The 20,279-nt window shown below is 30.7% G+C and overlaps 1 protein-coding gene across 1 annotated transcript; it reads right to left on the bottom strand.

Annotated features, from left to right (window-relative positions):
* Positions 1-3,589: 3,589 nt before the first annotated feature.
* LOC131841996 (coiled-coil domain-containing protein 170) lies at positions 3,590-20,044 on the bottom strand. The gene is made up of 11 exons (XM_059190427.1): positions 19,967-20,044; positions 16,991-17,080; positions 16,179-16,917; positions 15,911-16,083; positions 15,406-15,606; positions 14,620-14,763; positions 13,020-13,124; positions 11,276-11,443; positions 7,433-7,683; positions 6,854-7,051; positions 3,590-3,674 (listed from the first exon to the last, which is right to left on the bottom strand). Exons 1-11 carry the CDS (start codon positions 20,042-20,044, stop codon positions 3,590-3,592), a joined length of 2,232 nt encoding a protein of 743 aa, XP_059046410.1.
* Between the last annotated feature and the right edge of the window lie 235 nt (positions 20,045-20,279).

Here is a 20,279-nt window from a genome sequence, read left to right as displayed (position 1 = left end):
ATACAAAAATACTGAAAGGAAGCTCGGATGTAACTTAATTTCTTAAATTTAAATTGGATATTTTTAACTGTACTGTTTCTAGGACATATTTATTGAAAAGCAAAAAGTAATAATAATATATGGTAATATTAACACATATATTTGTATTCTAGATTTTTTTAAATGATGATTATGGTATATTGCACCAGTATGATTTACAGCTTTTGTAAGATATGTTTCGGTTGAAGGGTGAGATAAGGCAGTGAAATTACAGGTTACGGGTGACTTCTTAGTTTTCTGAGGCTCTGATGGCGTTACTAAGGAAGTAATGTCTGTAGTATTGTTGTGTCAGGTGCATTAGACCTGTAGCATTACGAATACATTGAAATATTGTGCATGCACTTTTACAAAGTTCGCTACCTAGACTCATATAGACAAGGATGGAATGGAAGGATATTATAGGCAGTGATCAAGTATATAGGCAACGGTTCCTATTTACAATTAGGTGGGCCGTTAGCTTCTTTGCCGTACATATAAAAATATAACAGAATTTGGGAGGTTGATGATCGCTCTTATGTAGCATTCTCTTTTCAAGACCTCGACGTCATTACAACTTTATTAGCATAATACGTTTGACACAAGTTCAATCAGCCATGAATTGCTTAGGTGACATAATTATATGTTAAAGTAGTTAAACTAGTTTATTAATTACTGTCAACCTATTTACTTCATTATGCCGTCTCATAGCTAATTGTGTGGTTATGTCTATATACTCATCTCATAGCATGTCATGGCGGACATTATAGCAATTAAATTCGGCCTGATTGAACTCAGGCCTTTTCATTTCGGTCTAAGTTAAGGAGGTCTAAGATATTATGAGATGTGATCTGTAATTTCAATTCCTTATGTGGAAGAGCCACGAACCGAAACAGTTTACAAAGCAGCTTAGCGGCTGATATAGGTGGACAAAGGCGTGACGACTTTTTACAAAGTCTCTCACGGGTACATATGTAGTACCTATACTAAAACATTGTATTAGATTTTCTGACTACTAAAACGAGGGTTATATTTTTACTGAATATAAATATATATGCAAACCAATTTGGCTATATTACCGGTTTTGAAATGATTATCATTGAATAAATAATGCTTATTTTGATTTCAATATTTCTCAGTGTGATATTGACTTTAATAAAGGCTACTGATACTATTAATGCCTACTATTATATTTAGGTGTAATTACAAATATTATAAAGTATGTATTTACCTACTACATTAAAATCACTTTTTTGCATTTAATTAAAACTCTAATACGACTATAATAAATTGCGTGTACCTACTTGTTGTAATAAATAGATATTTTGTTAGGATAATAATTATTTTAATCACTTAACATAAACATATGCTTGAAATACATATATGAACATTATAATTAACAAACGCTAACATATAATTTTACAATGTAAAGGAGGTACTTATAATAGATTGAACACATTTTGATTTATTTTTATTTACTTACTAAAATAATTATTTAATTACAAGAGACAGCTGACTAGTTCCAGTAACCGGAAATGTTTAAACTAATTACTATTATTAAGCGTATGAGATATCTACATATTAAATATGTACAGTAAATTTTAGTATATGACCAGATTATATTAGATTGGGTATTTCCAGGTGATGACAGAGTAAAAATTGAATTGCTGCCATTGTTGCGCGAATGGGGTTTCATGCTGGAAAAAATGTGCATGTAAATATAAACAAAGGAACGAGAAACAACGCGCTCCGCCAGCCGCGCATTCCCGCGATCTTCAATCGTGCGTGCTTTAGCGCCTATTTTTATTAATTAATTATCATTACAAAATGGCGGACATTTAACAGTGGAGCAAAGACATAATTGTAAAGTTATTGATAGTTTATTATTAATAAACCGTAAATTAACCGTATTTTTGGAAAATAACATCTGTAAAGGAAAGGTTAAAATATAATGATATGAAATGGAATATATGCGCTAAAAAGTGAACAAAAATAATAGTCCAATACAATTCCTAAATAAAGAATGTGTCGTCTAAATACAGCTAATGTAGTTTTTTCATGTCTAGAATTTTTGAACAAGAGCTGAACTTGAAGAATAAAACACAAATAGACTGATGTCTAAGAAAAAAAGTCGAACTAAAACTCAATACCGAACCGTGGCCATGGCAGCGTAGTATCTAATGGGAACCTGAACACATTCTCTAATGAAGAGCGATTCCTGCCCAGCAATGGAATAGATTGGTTGGGATTCTGTTTATACAAAAAATCTACTTGATTACAGATTTATATCTTAAATATATTAAAATTCTGATATTAATTATAATCGATTATTGATTTTGATTAAAGTAATTCAATCAACAATATAAAAGTTTACATTACGGTAGTACACATTCTAATAAATAAGCGTCGCCTATTTCATACAAACAGATAAAGGAGAACTTACATTTAACTATCGGTATATATTGGTTTTATTTATACAACAGTAGTGACAATCAAACATTTGAAGGTCATCGAATAAATTATAGACGCCTGAACAGGGGTGTGTCTGGTGTGCGTTGTCGACCCTTAACTTGAGATTACTAAGAAGATAACACCTGCGTACCTATTTGTAACAAATAATACCTATAATTATACAATACGTTATTTAGAGAAAAAACGAATTCTGAATATAGCATAAACTATTTTCTAAGAGTTACTATATTATATATATACTATGCTTAATTATAGCAACGAGTATTTTATAGGTTCGTGGCCTATTTCGGTTAGCGCTTATTCAAGATAAGCTTTTCATATAATAAATTAATTAATAAAATTGTACTAATCATAATCATATTTTAGCAAAAATCTTTTGCAATATTTTTATATTAAACTTACCCGAGGTGTTTCATTACTGGGTAATTATATAAAAAACCTTCTTTTTAGGTAGGTATAGGTAATAATAATCTCACTAAAAACATAATACAAGATACAGGAAGCTGCCGCTACCACCGCATCTAGCCATAGACCTGTGTGTACACCAAGTACCTATACGAGTATAATTTTTAGTAAAGAGGCTGCAGTACTTACACTTACTTCTTTAGGAACGCTTGATGAAATAGGGTTGACTTCTGTTTTTAACAACATAATAATATATATGATTAGTATGGTTAAGTTGGCGGGGCTCAAGTGAAGTATAGTATGATCCTCATATGATTTATACTATGAAGTTAGGTAGTTAATCCATCGTGGTGACAAGAGGAGTTTAACATGACGGCTTCCAGGGGAGACTGTGTGGAAAACTACTTGACTGCTGTGGGCTTATAAGTACAAATCTATATTACTAACAATTAACACCCCCAGAGACTTCACTTTAGATAGGTAGCCGATAGTTGAGGTATATTCTAAAACCGCACTATAAAATTATAAAAACCTTTACGCCAACCCTAAATCAATATAGTGATATACTCGTAGATAGAAAGATGACTTGTAGTCTTTGATTATCTTAAAAAATATATCAATGATTGTTCAATTAGTGGCGAGTAATGTCACGATGCTCTGCGGGGTCCCTCTAGAAGCGGGCGCGGCGCCGTGATTGTCACAAGGCGGCGCGACTTTTGTACAATTCATCGTCGAGGTCGAACGCTGGGTCTGCGTACCCAGAGTCATCGTAGCGCAATGACCTGAAACAGGGTTGTCAATAGGAGTCCAGCAATTGAGACACGGATTTTCAATTGTTATACAATAAAAGCGTAATGTGTAGACAAAATCACGAGAAAATCACGCTTTGAAATTTCAATATCGACTTTTTAATTACCTATTTTAAGATATGATAACTAGTAAAATAATAGTTCAACAACGTTGTCTTCAGTAATGTTCAGTCCAGGTTTCTAACTAAATACAGTAATGTGAATATCACAGACTGCATTCTTTTTTAGTTTATCCAATTTCTTAAGAAAAGTATCTTACTTATTTGTTTCTTACAATGAAATGAAATAACAATCAATTACGGACGATACAAATTAAAAGGTCAAATTAACGATAAAATTTAAAATAATTACGATATTAAGGGATACCCTGGGTGAGGCCAAAATTACCCCGTCACTATACGGATGCAAATCATTTATCTGTGTATGTTTGATTCGACGTCAGAAATCATGTCGTGTATACAAGATAATCGCATTCCATAAATGAGCTGCAATCATGTTCTTTCACATCTTACAAATAAGGTGTACCTAAAGAGTTTAAAGTCATTTATCCAGCGTCAGTTTTACTTGACACTATATTAATTTTGACCAAGGGACATAGGCATTTTACATGAATCAAAGTACCTACTATTCATAAATATATATGTGGGAATTTTTCATAGCCCTTAATACACAACAATTATGTTGCTATATCAGTTTATTACTTTACAAAAATATTTTTCTAACATATAATAATATATCTACATATTAATAAGAAACAAAAACTACTGTACTCCTTTTTATAAAACATTGCACGGACGGAGGAGTATCAAATGCATACTTATAGGTTATATAGTGAAGGAGTGAAGAATCCCAATATTTTTAAATTACTGCATAATAAATACATTAAATACTTAATAATAAAAATGTTACACACTAACCATGTACTTAACAAACACATGTTTATATGTGCATGCATGTATATACTTTTGTTTATTGCCTGTGTGACTGCCAGTGCTTGTGATTATAGAAGTATAGTTTTTGAAAAGAACCTTAATAATACTCAAAGTTATATTTTAAATAAATTACCATCGAATTTCAACCACTAGTCCTTACTAATATTATAAATGCGAAAGTAACTCTGTCTGTCTGTCTGTCTGTCTGTCTCGCTTTCACGCCAAAACTACTGAACAGATTTAAATGAAATTTGGTAACCATATAGTCTAGACGCCGAGGAAGGACATAGGCTACTTTTTAATGCGAAAAAAGGGTTGTAAGTGGTTGAAAATGGTAATGCAAGGTTATCTTTATGCGGTTGAATACACACTTATTATAATAATGGCTTAACTAAAAAATTTGATATTTTGGAAAGTCTACTTTATAATTGTGTTATTAAGTCTATTTTCAAAAATTTTTAATTTCTGAATTACACCAGTATTGTACTAGATATGCGACTTATTAACGCTCATATGTCATAAATAAACATATATGTCATTTGTATAAGCAGCGCGCGCAACTGATTATTGTCAATCCGTTGTCTGCTTATGAATTTAAATGAATAAACGTTTGCTCTGCAATTTTATTTTATAAATACATAAATATAATCCTGGTATAGCCTATAACTGATGACCCTGCTCTTGGACAAGAGCGTAAGAACATATTATTAATATTTTTGAAGAATAAAACAACATATAATATTAAAAATGTTGTCAATACATATGAACAACATTTCCTTGGAAGAAACAACATCTACCGTTCCATCCGAGCTATTCAGGTTCGGAATACGCGTTTCTCCATTCTGGCCAGTAGAGTCAGAGATATGGTTCGCGCAAGTAGAGGGATAGTTTGCAATTTAGAATATCACATCTATTATTTTGATTTAACAAAATTTTATTATGTTATTGGCCAACTGGACCACCAATTTTCAAAAGAATTTAAAGAAATGTTCAAAATGTTTATTAAATATAAATAAATATGACATTTAAATTTGTAAATATCACATTGTCACCATTCAAGGGGTAAAATAAAATAGCAGATAAAAGTTTTTATGGAAATTCGTCATATTTGAAGCTAGAACGATGAAGCTTTTTTCTTACGCTTTTTTGGGTCAGTTTATTTAATAAATACCTTACTAATATTATGAAAGTGAAAGTGACTCTGTCTGTCTGTCTTAAAAGCCAAAACTTCTGAACTGATTTAAATGAAATTTAAAGTCTAGATCTTGAGATAGGACATAGGTTACTTTTTAATGCTAAAAAGGGTTATAAGAGACTGAAAGAGGAATTTTTTAAAAGTTTAAACTTCAATCTTATTTTTTTGCGTATTGATTAAATATAATTAACGAAAATGGGTTGTAAGGGTCAAAATGGGAGTTAAAATGTTGTATGCATGTATTGTCATTTTTTAAAGCTAGAAACTTGAAACCCATTTTTTAGGCTGTTGAGAAAATATCAGTACCTACCGCCACAGGACTCAGCCATAAATGGTTACAGTATAGCGACATCTTATCATTGGTACATGATGACACTAATATAAGTAGCATTAAAAAAAACAAGAAAAAGGGTTATAAGGGGTTGAAAGGGGAGATGTAATGTATGTATGGTATGTATGGAAGTATCTTCATTTTAAAGATAGTAGTTTGAAACATAGTTTTTGGCTGTTGATTGAATTGTATGGAATTATGTATGGAAATTTCATTTTTGAAGCTAGAACGATGAAACTTTTTTATTGGGTTAGATTATTAATATAGATTTTTTATTATTTGCTCAAGGTCACTATTTTCGCGGACGAAGTCGCGGGTACAGCTAGTTTAATATATAATAACATTTACAAGGCTATGTGGTTATACTTGGTATAGTAAGCCGAGATACAGTGGAAAATTGTAAACTATTTTTAAAACTTGATACGAACTGTGCTATCATTTGCTATGACTTAATTATTGACCATTGTGTTTTATAATTAAAATAGTTGACTTTAATAGGTATTTCCTATATGTACTACTAATATTTATAAATGTTCTTCTGCTGTCAGGACAGTTAGGTAACTATAGCTGGTTGGATTAACTTTATGAGTGTAAAGATGCAATTTTATAAATCGTCCTGCCGTCTTAAACATTTCAAGGAGCTTACATGGTTATTAATGAATACTTTACATTAGTATATAATTATCGATATTACCTTTCCGGCGTTCTGGTTCTGCATCTGGAAGGCGGTGGTGAACGGGAGGAAGCGCGCAGTAGTGCAGGATCATCATATCTTCGCGACACCACAGTGAAATCATGATGAGCGTCGATCAACTTTTGGAGTCTGGATACCATCTCGAAGTCCGATACCGAAGCTGGTACCAATATTCCGAGGAGCTTAGCGATGGAATGCCTACATAAATATTGAAACTGTATCATTATGTAATTTTTAATGAATTTGGATATTTAATATATCAGGTTGCTATTAATAAATCTCAATGAAACAGATTCAAACAATGTACAATTTTGCAATTGCCTATGGTATATTTTTTGGGCTATTATCATTAATAGCCCAAAAAATATTCCATAGGCAATATATCCAAACCCATTGATATTTATCTATTACGATTGAGAATTGTTAGCAATATATCAGCTTCTATATCAGGCCTCTGACATATTAAGACTTCATCTCACACCTAGTTCACATCAGAAAACATCTAAATTTATTACCCTAATTTCGGTAGTATGTGTGCAATGAATTCATTTTCAAATTTGTCAATAAATAAATGATTACCTAAAGCTGAGTAACTGAGCTTCTCGTCTCTGGCATTCAGCAAGGAGTTCTTTGGTTCTAGCCAAGTCATCCCTCAGCATTGAAATCTGGTGTTCAGTCGTATTGCGTTCTTGTTCAAATGTTTCACCGGTCGCTCTGACTTGGTCTTTTAGTACATTCACTTTGCGGTTATATCGCGCCCGTAAAAGATCTGCCTCGTCTAGTTTCTTTTGTAAATCCTCGACTTTGCGTGCGCGTTCCAGAGATGTTATCTGATATTAAAATATTTTTAATGGGTGTAAAAATACATTTATTCTCTTATAGAGATACTTATACAATAATATGTATACCTATGCACATTTAAATTATATAGACGACTGAGCTTTGAAATACTATTTAAAACTGTAAACGACCACAGCACACGCGCACACATTCACTTCTAAGGAAAATATTGTTTAAAACATTGAATAAAAATATATTACGAAAAGGTAAATTTACTTTATCTATTTACAAAATAATATCTTTAGAAATAAATATTGTTAGGTTTGTGCATTAAAAATTCACATAATATAAAGTTAAATATATATATATATACATTCACATAATATAAAGTTAAATATGTATATATATATATATTATTTTTTATTATTAAACAGTGATTAAACTAAACGCTACAATATTTTATAAAGATTAGGTTTCAATCAATAAATACAACAACAATACGCATGATAAAGATAAAGTTTTATTATCTACATTTTGTGGAAATAATATTATTTAATTTAATAGAATCAAAGCATAAACGCATAAATCTGGATGAGGCCTGCATTTCGCGTCAATCAAAAGTCGACTTTCGTATGTTACAGAATATACTCATGTTAGAATTTTTATACAGTCCAGATTAAATCAACTGCGTTATGAATGCTTCTGTATCACCTATTTAGTACTTTAGTTATTATAAACTGTAATATATGGATAACGTAGCATGGGATCTAGGGATATGGAGAATGTTTCACTGAATGTTTCAGAATCACAAATTTAATTAACTTTAGTGTAACATTTTACATACTTGCGGCCAACTAGTATAATAAAATCGTAACGAGGTGAAAACTATTTTTTTTATTATGTTTTAAGGTTTCACGTAATTAAGGTACATCCGCAGAATATTTTGTTTTTTATGGGTTACATAATAGGTATATTGAACATAAAGGCTAAACCTGAGAAAAATACGACATAGAGTTTTAAGTTAAGAAATTATATTTTGTCAGCATTAAACCATCTACAATTAATTAATTATTCCTAGTCCAATTTATTGTTGTATTGTTTCTTTTCCTTGTGTATTGATATGTATGTCTTACTTTCTTTGTCATGAAGTCCATGAAATGGCATCATAAGAGGAGAAGTTTCATTCAGATAACATTTTTTTGTCTTTATGTCGTTTTATGTCCGTTTGGTTTCATTCCGTATTTCAATAGCATAAACGTGCTTAATATAAAATGTCACGAAATATCATATAAGTGACAAGTTTCTGTTTATTTTAATTTTCCTTTATTATAATTTATTGTATAACATTGCATATCTTCTAAGAAATAACTAGTTTAATGTGACCAATAGCACGATTACCTCGATCTTGATCAATGGTTCTCAAAGAAATCAGATTTTGTTTGATCTTTGAAGTGAACGAACGGCTATTTATAGTGAAATTATATTATTAAGATCATGAGGGAAATTTACCTTTTACTGATTTAAGATTTACTAATACTTATATTAATAAAATAAAACAAAGTTTTCGTTCCTGAAAATAAAGGTTACATGCTTCACTGTTATATAATGAAATCAGACATTTTTAATATAATAAATACGCCAGCTCTTGAAAAAGCCGTTTTTAATATTTTAATACTAGAAGGAACTACAATATACATTTGAGAACCTATGGGCTAGACAGTCATGCCTTTTAATCGTGACCGGAGAAACAAGGTGTTCTACCGTGGGTTCAGATATCGAGGCCTCTGCCACATTCCAATTGGATGTTACACTTTGAGTTATATACAATTAATTATTTTTGATATACCTACATCTCTTTTTAATACAATTGTATAAAAATATTATTATTGTTATGCATTCATTGTTTTAGAATTCGTATATAATATATTATACATACGAACGTAGTTTCGGAGATAATTTCTTATTAATTAATAAGTAATTGTACAACAGATAATTTATTAACCACAAAATATGAAAAAAAAGTAATAATTATTCAAGTCTCAGTTTTCTTATTTTAAAACTTAGTCTAGTCTGTATCTTTTTAAATTCAAAATTACTTAAATGAGAGGATATATTTATACCTAGTTTATAATAATATATTATGTTATAAACATACGTTTTCGTATTCTATAGATTTTTTTATTTTACTTGCCTAGTCAAACAAAATAGAAACTAGAATTTTAATTTATTAAATTTTCCGTTCTTTGATTGCACTTGTACATACTTTTAGTAATACCCTAAAAGGCGAAACCGGTCTAGTAAAATAAAAAAGATAATCTGCGAATAAGGACGTATGGGTTTATAAAATGCATTCAAAGTTCCACAAAGGCTAACAGTTACTAGTAATGATGTAGTTCCAAATTTCTTTCTTTTTTGCAACAAATTATATAAAAAAGACAATATTTTTTTGCATTATTTTAAAATAGAATATTTCTATCCGATCTCCATTTAATACGAAAATAATCTAATTACTCACATACATTATGACCTAGTATTAATAAGCCAACTAAAGTACAAACAAAAATGGGGATATTTATAGACAAAATAAGGCTTTCTTCTAGTGAATATATTATTTTTATTCAAACGTACAAATGCATATAATTTTGTTAGCGAATTACAATAGCTTAATACGAATGAGATCACGTTTATCTTGAGAAAATTATTTTAACCTTGCTCGTAAATTATTCCAGTAAATCCACTATACCTATGCTTTGGAATTTTAATGTTAAAGCTTACAACTGAGTGTTTAGATTGTATTTCTTATACTTCCTTGAGAAATTATTAAATAGAGTTATAGATAGCTGTAGATATATTTATTTAGGCTATTTGTAATCAATGCTTTTGAATTTAGAAATAAAGTATTAAAACAGATTGTAGTTCAAAGATTTGTAAAACCTAACTTTTTTATGTGTAACTGGAATGGCAATTAAGTCCATTCTCCATTTGATTTAATATTACGTTGTAATGTCTCCTTATCCTGTAACATATGTTACAGTTCAACTAAGGCATATTATACATAAGCATAGCAAGTTTATTAAACATATAGCCTTCAAATGATATAGGTGAAATAGGACGTATCCACGCAGGCGATATTGTATAAAATCTCCCTCGGTTTACTTTTTAAATAAGTTGAATAAGCTATGTCCTATATATATATTTTTAGGTTAAAATTTGGTAGTTATTACACCAAACGCTACTTCTGATTTATATTGCAGTTAGTATAGTTTAGAATTTAGTTAGTATAATGAAGGGATCTCTTACTAATATTAAAAACGCAGAAGTTTGTGCGTGTAGATGGATGGATAGGTGTTTATTACTCTTTCACGAAAAACTACTGAATGGATTTTATTAAAACTTTAAAACAATAATATTCCTTCACCATCAGAATAACATATAGGATCAGAATCACATCAGATTACATCAAAAGGAATAATAAATTTCACGTAGGTGAAACCGCAGACACAGATTGTATAATAAATTTTGTCTTTACCTGTGTTAATAATAATTAACAAAAAACAATATTTTATAATCTGTTCTCATATTCTCTATAAATTTTTTTTAATAGAAGTTTTGTCAAGAGTTTGTAATGGGTGTTAAATTTACCTTGTACTCGGCTGCATCTGCCAGTTGTGCATTGAGATCTCGTATCTGAGCGCGAGCGTCGCTCAGCTGCACAGCTAGTTTGTCGCATTGCCGAGCCAGCTTCTTGCTGCGCGTCACTCCTTCATCTCGTTCTGCTTGCAGCACAGCACGAACGCGGGACCCTTCCTCCTGATTATAGTATATGAACCATTAAATAACTACTGTTTGTTTGCGCACATCTAAATTTGGCGTTTGATCGGTTCGGTCGATCTCGGATCCGCGGATCGTCACTAATTGAAGTATGAGTAGCTTGTTAGTTGCATTAGTAGTTTATATTAAATTAGATGACCCATCTGATGGAAAGTGGCAATCGTTGACTACATGAACAGTATTGCCATTCTTGAAAAATGATAAGATGATATGCCTACGTACCCTGTAATTTCACTTACATATCGTTGTTTTTGAGTTGAGTTTGCTCAACTATGAAGACAATAAAAAAAAGATAATCTGACAATTAGAGGACTATCAAGTCATCGTACTTAGAGTTATATAATATTGTATTACAATCGGACGGGCTGTAGGATGGAAAATTTTGATGTAAATGAGGTATACTAGGGATGTCCTGTGGCGAAATATCCAAGGTGTTGTTCATTTATACAGGCGAGGGGTACCAACTTCAATACTTGGCAACCGTCAGCCAGTCTCTCATGTTTGTAGTTATATAAGAAAAATCTATTACTAAGACTAAATATTCTGCATGGGTACCATTTTGATACCATATATATTATAGTAGACATGGTAAGCTTTATTTAACTATCTTATTTATTGGCGGGGTTCGTATTGGCGACAATGAAAAGAGAGACAGCATATTAAACCGCTGCATAATCAAGGTCGCCCACTAATATTTATAAGTGATACTTGAGTACACACATTAGGTAATTCTAATTTGTTAATATTAAAAACTCATTAATATAGTAATGAATCTGGCGACTAATGATAAGAATAGGTAATCTAACTATATGTTTTAAAAGCAAATACGTATCTACATCAATTTCCTTATTTAGACAATGCAAAAACCTTATCGTTAGATCGTGCGTAACGTTAAAATCACGAATGTCTGTAATAATGTGTGTAAAATTAGATACAAGTTAAGTTTAAATTAAGGACAAAAGTACGTCTCATTTACGTAGTGTGCATATCTTTATCTAGGTTCTGATATATCTATTATTAAATAGTTTTATTAAGAAAATACTATGTAATGTCCTGTACTTCTTACGACAGATAAAATTGCTAAGGAAAATATTTTTAATTACTGCATATTTCCACCAGTATTGCGATGAGAATTATTTTTTAAACATGTAAATTAATTACTATGTAATTTCTTACTCTTCGATCAAACGTGTGAATTTAGAAGACTCTGTGACGTATGATACTTAACCTACGTATCTGCCAACTCCCATGTAAAATACGTACCTACTTATTCAGAACATAGAACGGTTGACATCACCAATTTTTATAGTTATTTTTTATTTTAATAAGGTAATATAGTATAAGTGTGTATGAAATAATAATTGCAATCAATACATAAGTTATAAAAAAAACAATTAATATATTTCCCAAATTTACGGAGAGTCTACCACTTAGGTAAACATAAATTTTACATAGGTATATGTCATGTATGTGGCAAAGAAATGGAACAGTTTTTTCTTACTTCCACATATAAATAGGCAAGAAGTTCTAAGTATTCTATTGTAGACTGACTGACCTGAATGCTCAGCTTTCGTCGCAATAAATCTAAATGCAAGTCTTTCCTCTGCAGTTGCTCCCTAAGGATTCTTATTCTTCGTTGCAATTGATATACGACAGCAGTCTGGAATAATTATAATAACATAAATGTGAAGGAAAACATAAGACATTTATTAAAAATATGAACCTGGAAGTGTATAAATGTAGTGAGTTACTATAAATACTTTATACCTACCTGATTATAACCGTTAAACTGCTGTGATCTCAATACGTTAAAAATAAAGAATAAATTTGAACAATAAGCATGAACAGTGAGTGAAAATGCCAATACATTTATACTAACAATAAATTAAACACGACCAAAAATAAAATAGGATGTATGTAGGTACCTACGAACAATACTAAATGTCAGGTGTTTATAATAGGCGTACTATATTTAACAATATGCTGTATAACTTTATTTTTACTTTTCAGTGATGATTAATTACTGATAATTAAGTTGAATTACAAAGAGTGTATTATTAATAATTGGTGCAGTCAGTATCTATAGATATAGGTAGGTACGTATATTATTTTCAATAGTGTTTAGTAGGCATCTATTAGCAGACAACACTATTTACTCGAAAGTAAATATTAACCTACTTGAATGTCATGCCAAATCCGAATGATAGAAATCTTACTTCTTTAAGATAAGGCAAATCATGGAATGACCTTTCTCTGCGCAGTCTCGGCAGTGTGCCGTAGTATCCGTAATATAGCATCTAAATACATAAAAGACACTGATTAGCACACAATACAATACTCAAACATAAATATGTACATAAATAATAAATATTCTGAATAAAAGGCGTAGGCTAAATAAAAAACATAACTGAACACGTATATTAAAGCAACTTCCTCTAGTTGTGATCACAGGATGTTGTTTTTAATAGCTATTGTTGGAAGGTTTTAGAAATTATTAAAAACCCAATACGCATAAAATGATCTCTCTTGATTTATAAAATCAAAAATGGAATGTAAAGGTCATCAAAAAACATGATGTGATCAAGTATAGTATACAAAAGAAAATTGGAGTATCATTTATGAAATATATTTGAAAATCAAATTAAAAACGTGAAGTAAAGGAAACCTATATTTTGGATTCGAATCATAATTTTTAATGGAACGTATTTTGATCAATAAATATAAAGGTTGAAGTCGATTATGGAGGTGGAACCGATGTGTAATTTTATAAAATACATTCAAGATTTACTATACATCCTGAACGCCTACCATTATTACCACGGTCAAATTGTTTATTAAATAGGTACTTAATAAAGACTTGAATATAAATCGAACTCGCACTTAATGGTCAATATTACAATTATTATAAAGTTACGTCTTTAACAAAAATATATGTGTCTAACAAAAGTGTACCTGTGTTTCATTGTTCAATGGAGATATAATAGTGTGTTTGTATTATGATCATAATGTAATAAATTGTTGTTAATATAACTCTCATTATTTCTTTTTTCTAATAATTAAACAGAAGTGAGTATTAAATATAGTATTAACAACATCCTGTAGACCACAGCTATCATTTCCCGTAATGTACCGGCTACTGCATCGTAACAGCTGACCTTGTCAACAATTTTATCACTCTCGAGCCTCGCCAGTTGCTCTGCACGGTGGATAATGGATTCGGTGTGTAGCTCTATGCCAATATCCTGGGTCAACTCATCCATATTTAGCGTTCTGCCCAGGCGCTCAAGGAATGCTACAAACTGTAACAATAAAACATTTAACGCGAATCATTGTTTCCGCGTTCTTGTTAGCCATTGATGTTATTAAAATGGATTGCTGTAACTGTCATGTGGCACATTAAAGTTTAAAGTAGTTTTTAATGGTAATTTTAATTATTTCAATAATATCAATTTGTTTTTTAATGTATATCGTACAGGTAAAGTTTAGGAAACTAGATCGTATAATTACAGCAAATCAAGATAATTTGATATCATAATAACTAATAACTGACTTTGCTTTAAATGACATTTCCTTTATTAATATGTTATATACGAAATAAATATTTAATTTAAAATAAATTGTATAATAAATACACTATATTGCATTGAAATGTACTTTAGTATAAAATATAAATATACATTTGTACATCCGTTGAGTATGATGAACATTTAATAACTTTAATCAAGTAATAATAATCATAAATAAATAAATAGAATCCCGTAGTTGTGAATATGCCAAAAGAGAAACAATGGTTTACAAAATAAACAAAAATGTTTTTATATCATTTGATTATTCATTGTTGCATATAATTATTTTTATCTGTAGTGTTACAATTAGATATGGTAAAAACAATAACATAACAAGATTATAAAATAAATGAAATTTATAAATAAATAACTTACGTTAGCTTTGTCCTTCCGCAAACTGTCTCGAGAAAGTTCGACGGCATTGAGTTCAGACTCGAGTTTGTGCACTTTGGCTTCGAGCATATTACGCTCGTCTTCAAGTATGCGCACTCTTGTCGTAGCCTGATCATGTAGATGTGCCGTTCTGCTTAGCTGCTGGGATTCAGAGCCTAACTTATCGCGAAGTGCATCTAATTGCTATTGATTAAAATAAAATAGTCAATGTAATGTCTTATGCTATAATTACTTATGCTTATAAAATAAAATAATAACTTATTTATTATGAAGATTGGGAATGTTTTAGAAAATATAGAGATTTTTAAATATATCCAATGATACATGCTTAATTAGACGATAATTAAATACAGGTAGGCACCTTTTTATATGTAAGACAATAAAATAATGACCATTAGGGCGTTAATTAAAAAAGCGATTAAAGGCATGTATATAATATATTAAGCAATTTGCAAAGTCATGTTGGTGTATTTTATAGATAACTTACCACAGTGCGGTCTTTATTTTCACTTAATATTTCACGTATTCTGTCTTTTATTGTGCTCTCATGTGCCTCAACAAAACGAGTAGGCAAACTGAGCAAGATTGCAAGCGATTCCATAGTATTTCGAAATTCCGTTTGGAGTCTTTGATATTTTTCCTCACGGTGCCTCAAATCCTCTGAAAAAAACTAATTATCATAGTATCTCTGCTTTTACGAAAATCAATTTTTTTTTTAAATAAGTACCTATACCTAGTTGTTACTCATAACGTACCTTTTAGTTGCACTATTATAGATTCATTCTGATTTACGTTATCTGTAACAACGTTTAAATTCTTGGAACAATGCGATAATTTGTCTCTTGCTTCAAGAAGTTCTCGTTCTATAACTCTGTTTTGCACAGTTAATGATTCCTTTTCTTGTTTGAGCCTTTCGATATCTAAAATATGCGAAGATAACTGTCGTTGTAGCATATCTTTGTCCGTGTTTGATCTTTCCAAAGCATCTCTGCAACTCCTTAAATCCTGTTCTACGCTCGATAAGTTCTCTGTTGTGTTCATGCACTTATTCTTTAATCTTGTGATTTCTTGTACAAGTTCTGCGGCTTTTATAATCAAAGTTTCAGGAGAATGTGTATGTGTAGTGTCACAAAAATCAAAATCAAGTGCGGACGATAATCTACGAACCAGGTCGTGAAATTGGCAACGTGCATTTTCTTTCTGCTGCTCTTCATTATTGCACTCCAATTCAAGGGATCTTAATTTTTTTTCCAAGTCTTTTATTTTCTCTTCACAGTAGCGATTGTCTCTTTGTAAAGTTTGCACAGTAAGATCAGTTCTACCTTGGGATGCATGTAAATTTCTCTGTATTTCTTCGTAATCTTGTAGTTTCTTTTTAAGGGATGATATGATAGCATTTTGTCGTGCATTTTGTTCACGAAGGTGGTCTATTTCAACCTGTTGTTCTAATATTCGTTGATCGCGGGAAAGCATTTGATTTTTTAAATCACTATTCTGGAAAATACCTTTAAAGAATAAGTAAACGAATAAATAAAGTAATAACGGTTTATTGTGAAATAAAACTCACTTCAGATAACAATTTATCCCGTTTATATTGTAGAGCAGCAAGATCACTTCTTAAAGCTGTGATTACGTCATTACCAACATCTGCATCCATCTGTAAATTATATATTTGTTTAATAAACCCAAAATAGGAACGTTGTCTCCGAAATAACTTCCGTAAGACTATTTTTACAATTACTGATACAATATTCAGATACTATAAAAGTATAAAATGCATTAGACTATATATTTTGTCAAGGACATAATTTGTCAAGGAAGATTGCAAAATAAGGAAGATGTAAAAATTTACTCTAATAGTAACTTACAAAACTTCATGATACTGCTTTTATTTGACGTATGTATGATGAGATTTGAAAAAGGACAGTTTGATTTGGCGTGCAAAAGACGACTACTGGTAATAAGTGCTCTGAAATGTAGCGTGATACGGGTCGCTATTTCAAGTCACGATATCTTCATGCTCACTATGCCAACTTACATTGGTTATTTGCATGAAACTGGGGAGAGTTCCCCACCAAATTGTTATTTCGTTTAGCTTATTGATTGGATAACGAGGTCGCGACGTTTTTGAGTTACTACGACTGAATAAGGAGCGTACCATTGAAATATAAAAACCTTTTTAAAAGGAGGGATGAAGCTATGACCTGCATGTTATTTATAGTTAGCTATGTTTATGTCTTAGAGAAATCGGTACGAGGTACGGGATTGCCCTTCGTGCATTCATATTAAGGAATGTATCTACAAAGTGTATGTATATACCTACATATATATATTGATTTAGTGGGATCATAAGCATTGGAGCATTTTAGAGAGGAAATATTTATATAGAAAAAGATGGTAATGCTAGATTTTTTTTAGTTGGTACTTATTTAATAGGTATAATTTTTAAACTTGTAGTGATCTTGATGAGTGTTTTTGGAAGTGGAAAATGATAAGAATTTAGTCGGTAGGTATGACTTTAAAAGTATTTGTCTCATAAGGCCATGCAATTGGATAACAATTGTCGTGCCAAGTTCATGAAAATATTTCTGTTAACATAATTTAATTTAATGAAGGCCATGATTATTATAATATTATATTATTAATTAGTATAGGTTATGTCACATAGTTGTGTTATCTACGTGTGTTAAAAGATTAACATCTTCAGATCAACATCAGTCCGCCTTTTTCAAATCTATTTTTAATTTTAGTATTATGTGTAGGTATAAATTCTATATGTGTGTAGTGTAATAAACCTATATACTTATAGAGTATTTTTTTTTATAAAAATCGATAAGCAAATGTTACTGTAGTGATTATGAGCATATGTTTAGGTAATTAACATATATCCGCTCTTTGTCGTGTATGTCCACTCTACTGTATCCGAGACTTTGTTTTCTCGGCGAGTGACAACTATACAGGCAGAGGAAAATATATGTAATTTACTGTATACGGTTATCTGTGTAACGAAGTAACAATAAAACGTGCCTCTAAAATATTGTAAGAACCAACTAGGGGAATAAAATAAGATTAATTATTCTTCTTAGGGAATAAAACATATCCTACGTCTGATGTCTAGCATTTACACAACTTATATATTCGTATGTAGACAATGACCTAAATATTACGGCTGATAGGGATACTGATCTCACAGCGCAGAGAAATAATGTGGATTAAAAGCTAGGCAATTGTATCTATATGTACACAGGATTTCTATAAAATATTGATACATAACAATAAGTAGATTACACAATAATTAATAAAAATGAATTAGTAATAGGAACTATTGACAATTCAAATTAATTCATTGTTGATCTCCACAAGGTTGCCCCCTGGAAAATATCGTAGGTAATTCCTGGTTCATTCTTCATGTTTGACTAAATTACAAGACTTTATGTTCATTTATATATTGTCAATATGTAGGTATATATTGGCTGGAAACCAATGGAAAGTGATAGGTAGGTACCTACGGTTAGCTTAGTCGGATGCACAATTCCATATTTATGAAAAAAAAAAAAATTGAAAAGATCGATGGATTGGTAGGTATTGCAGGCATTCATGGGTCTTGAGGTGTCGTAATAGTACAACTGATATGAATACTTATATACATTTTTTTTCTAAATACATATATATACCTAATATACATAGAAACCACCCAGACCGATACAAACAATCATAGTTATGAATACTAATGCTTGCACCGTGAGAGGAATCGAATTCGCTACCATCGGAAGTAAAGCGGTGTGCTAAATCGCTAGATCACCGAGGCTAAATGCAACCCAAGATTAGTTTTGCGAACGGGTATCTTGCAAGACATCTTTATTCTTATTCTACTTCACCAAGGACCGGTAAATTACACTGGTAATATTGTCTGTAGCCAATTAAATAATCACAATCAGTCTACACAATAGTTATACACATAATAATATAATCTTAATAATAGTATAAACGCGAAAGTTTGTAAGTATGGATGTTTGTTACTATTTCACGCAAAGACTACTGAACGGATTTTGACGAAACTTTACAGTAATATAGCATATTAATGAGAATAACCTATAGGCTATATCTTATATTGAAATTTAAAGCAGGTGACCCGCGGGCATTGCTAGTAGGTATATAGTTTTATATAACTACATAGATAATTAACAAATAATATATAGTTAATATAAAGTTGCATTATTTATCTACTAAACGTATTCTTAAAAAATATGTATAAAACACAGAAAAACAATAGACTAATTCATCTTGATTTGAGAACCACATAATTTTGGCAGTCAGTTGAAAACGTAGCAGACACAACATTGACCATAGAAATAATCAAATAATATCATTATTATTGACAATGACAACATTATTTCTTGAAGTAATTTAAGTTGTAATTTAGTATTTATATTACATATCTTCAAAAAGTAGCATAGGTATTTTGAATTATATGATACGTAGGTTATTGAAATTATGTAAACATTGTTTTGGAAATACGATTTAAAAGGTTCTTTTGGCTTACCTCGGTGGGACTTTTACTGCACAGTGCCTCAAAAACTTTCCAATCTTCGGCTTCTTCTTTCGCCTTATCCTCGTCCATCACTGCAATTATTTATACGGTATGTTTCAGGGGTACACACTGTCTGACCGCCGTTGCTATGAACAGTGTCTACGTCAACAAGAAAATCGATTTTACTTTCACGTTTCATTGTGTGGAAAACTTTTATCAGTGTTTTGTATATTTCAACTTCTATAGAAAACGGGTTGAAAAAAGTTTATTTTGATAAATGGTATTCATGATAGATGAATAATGTGTTGTTGTGGTACTGAATTGA

The sequence above is a fragment of the Achroia grisella genome, unplaced genomic scaffold, assembly GCF_030625045.1.
Source record: "Achroia grisella isolate CSIRO2021 unplaced genomic scaffold, CSIRO_AGI_Agris_v1 utg204, whole genome shotgun sequence".
NCBI lineage: Eukaryota > Metazoa > Arthropoda > Insecta > Lepidoptera > Pyralidae > Achroia > Achroia grisella.
The sequence above is the reverse complement of the archived record's forward strand: the minus strand, read 5'-3'. Positions and strand labels throughout refer to the sequence as shown.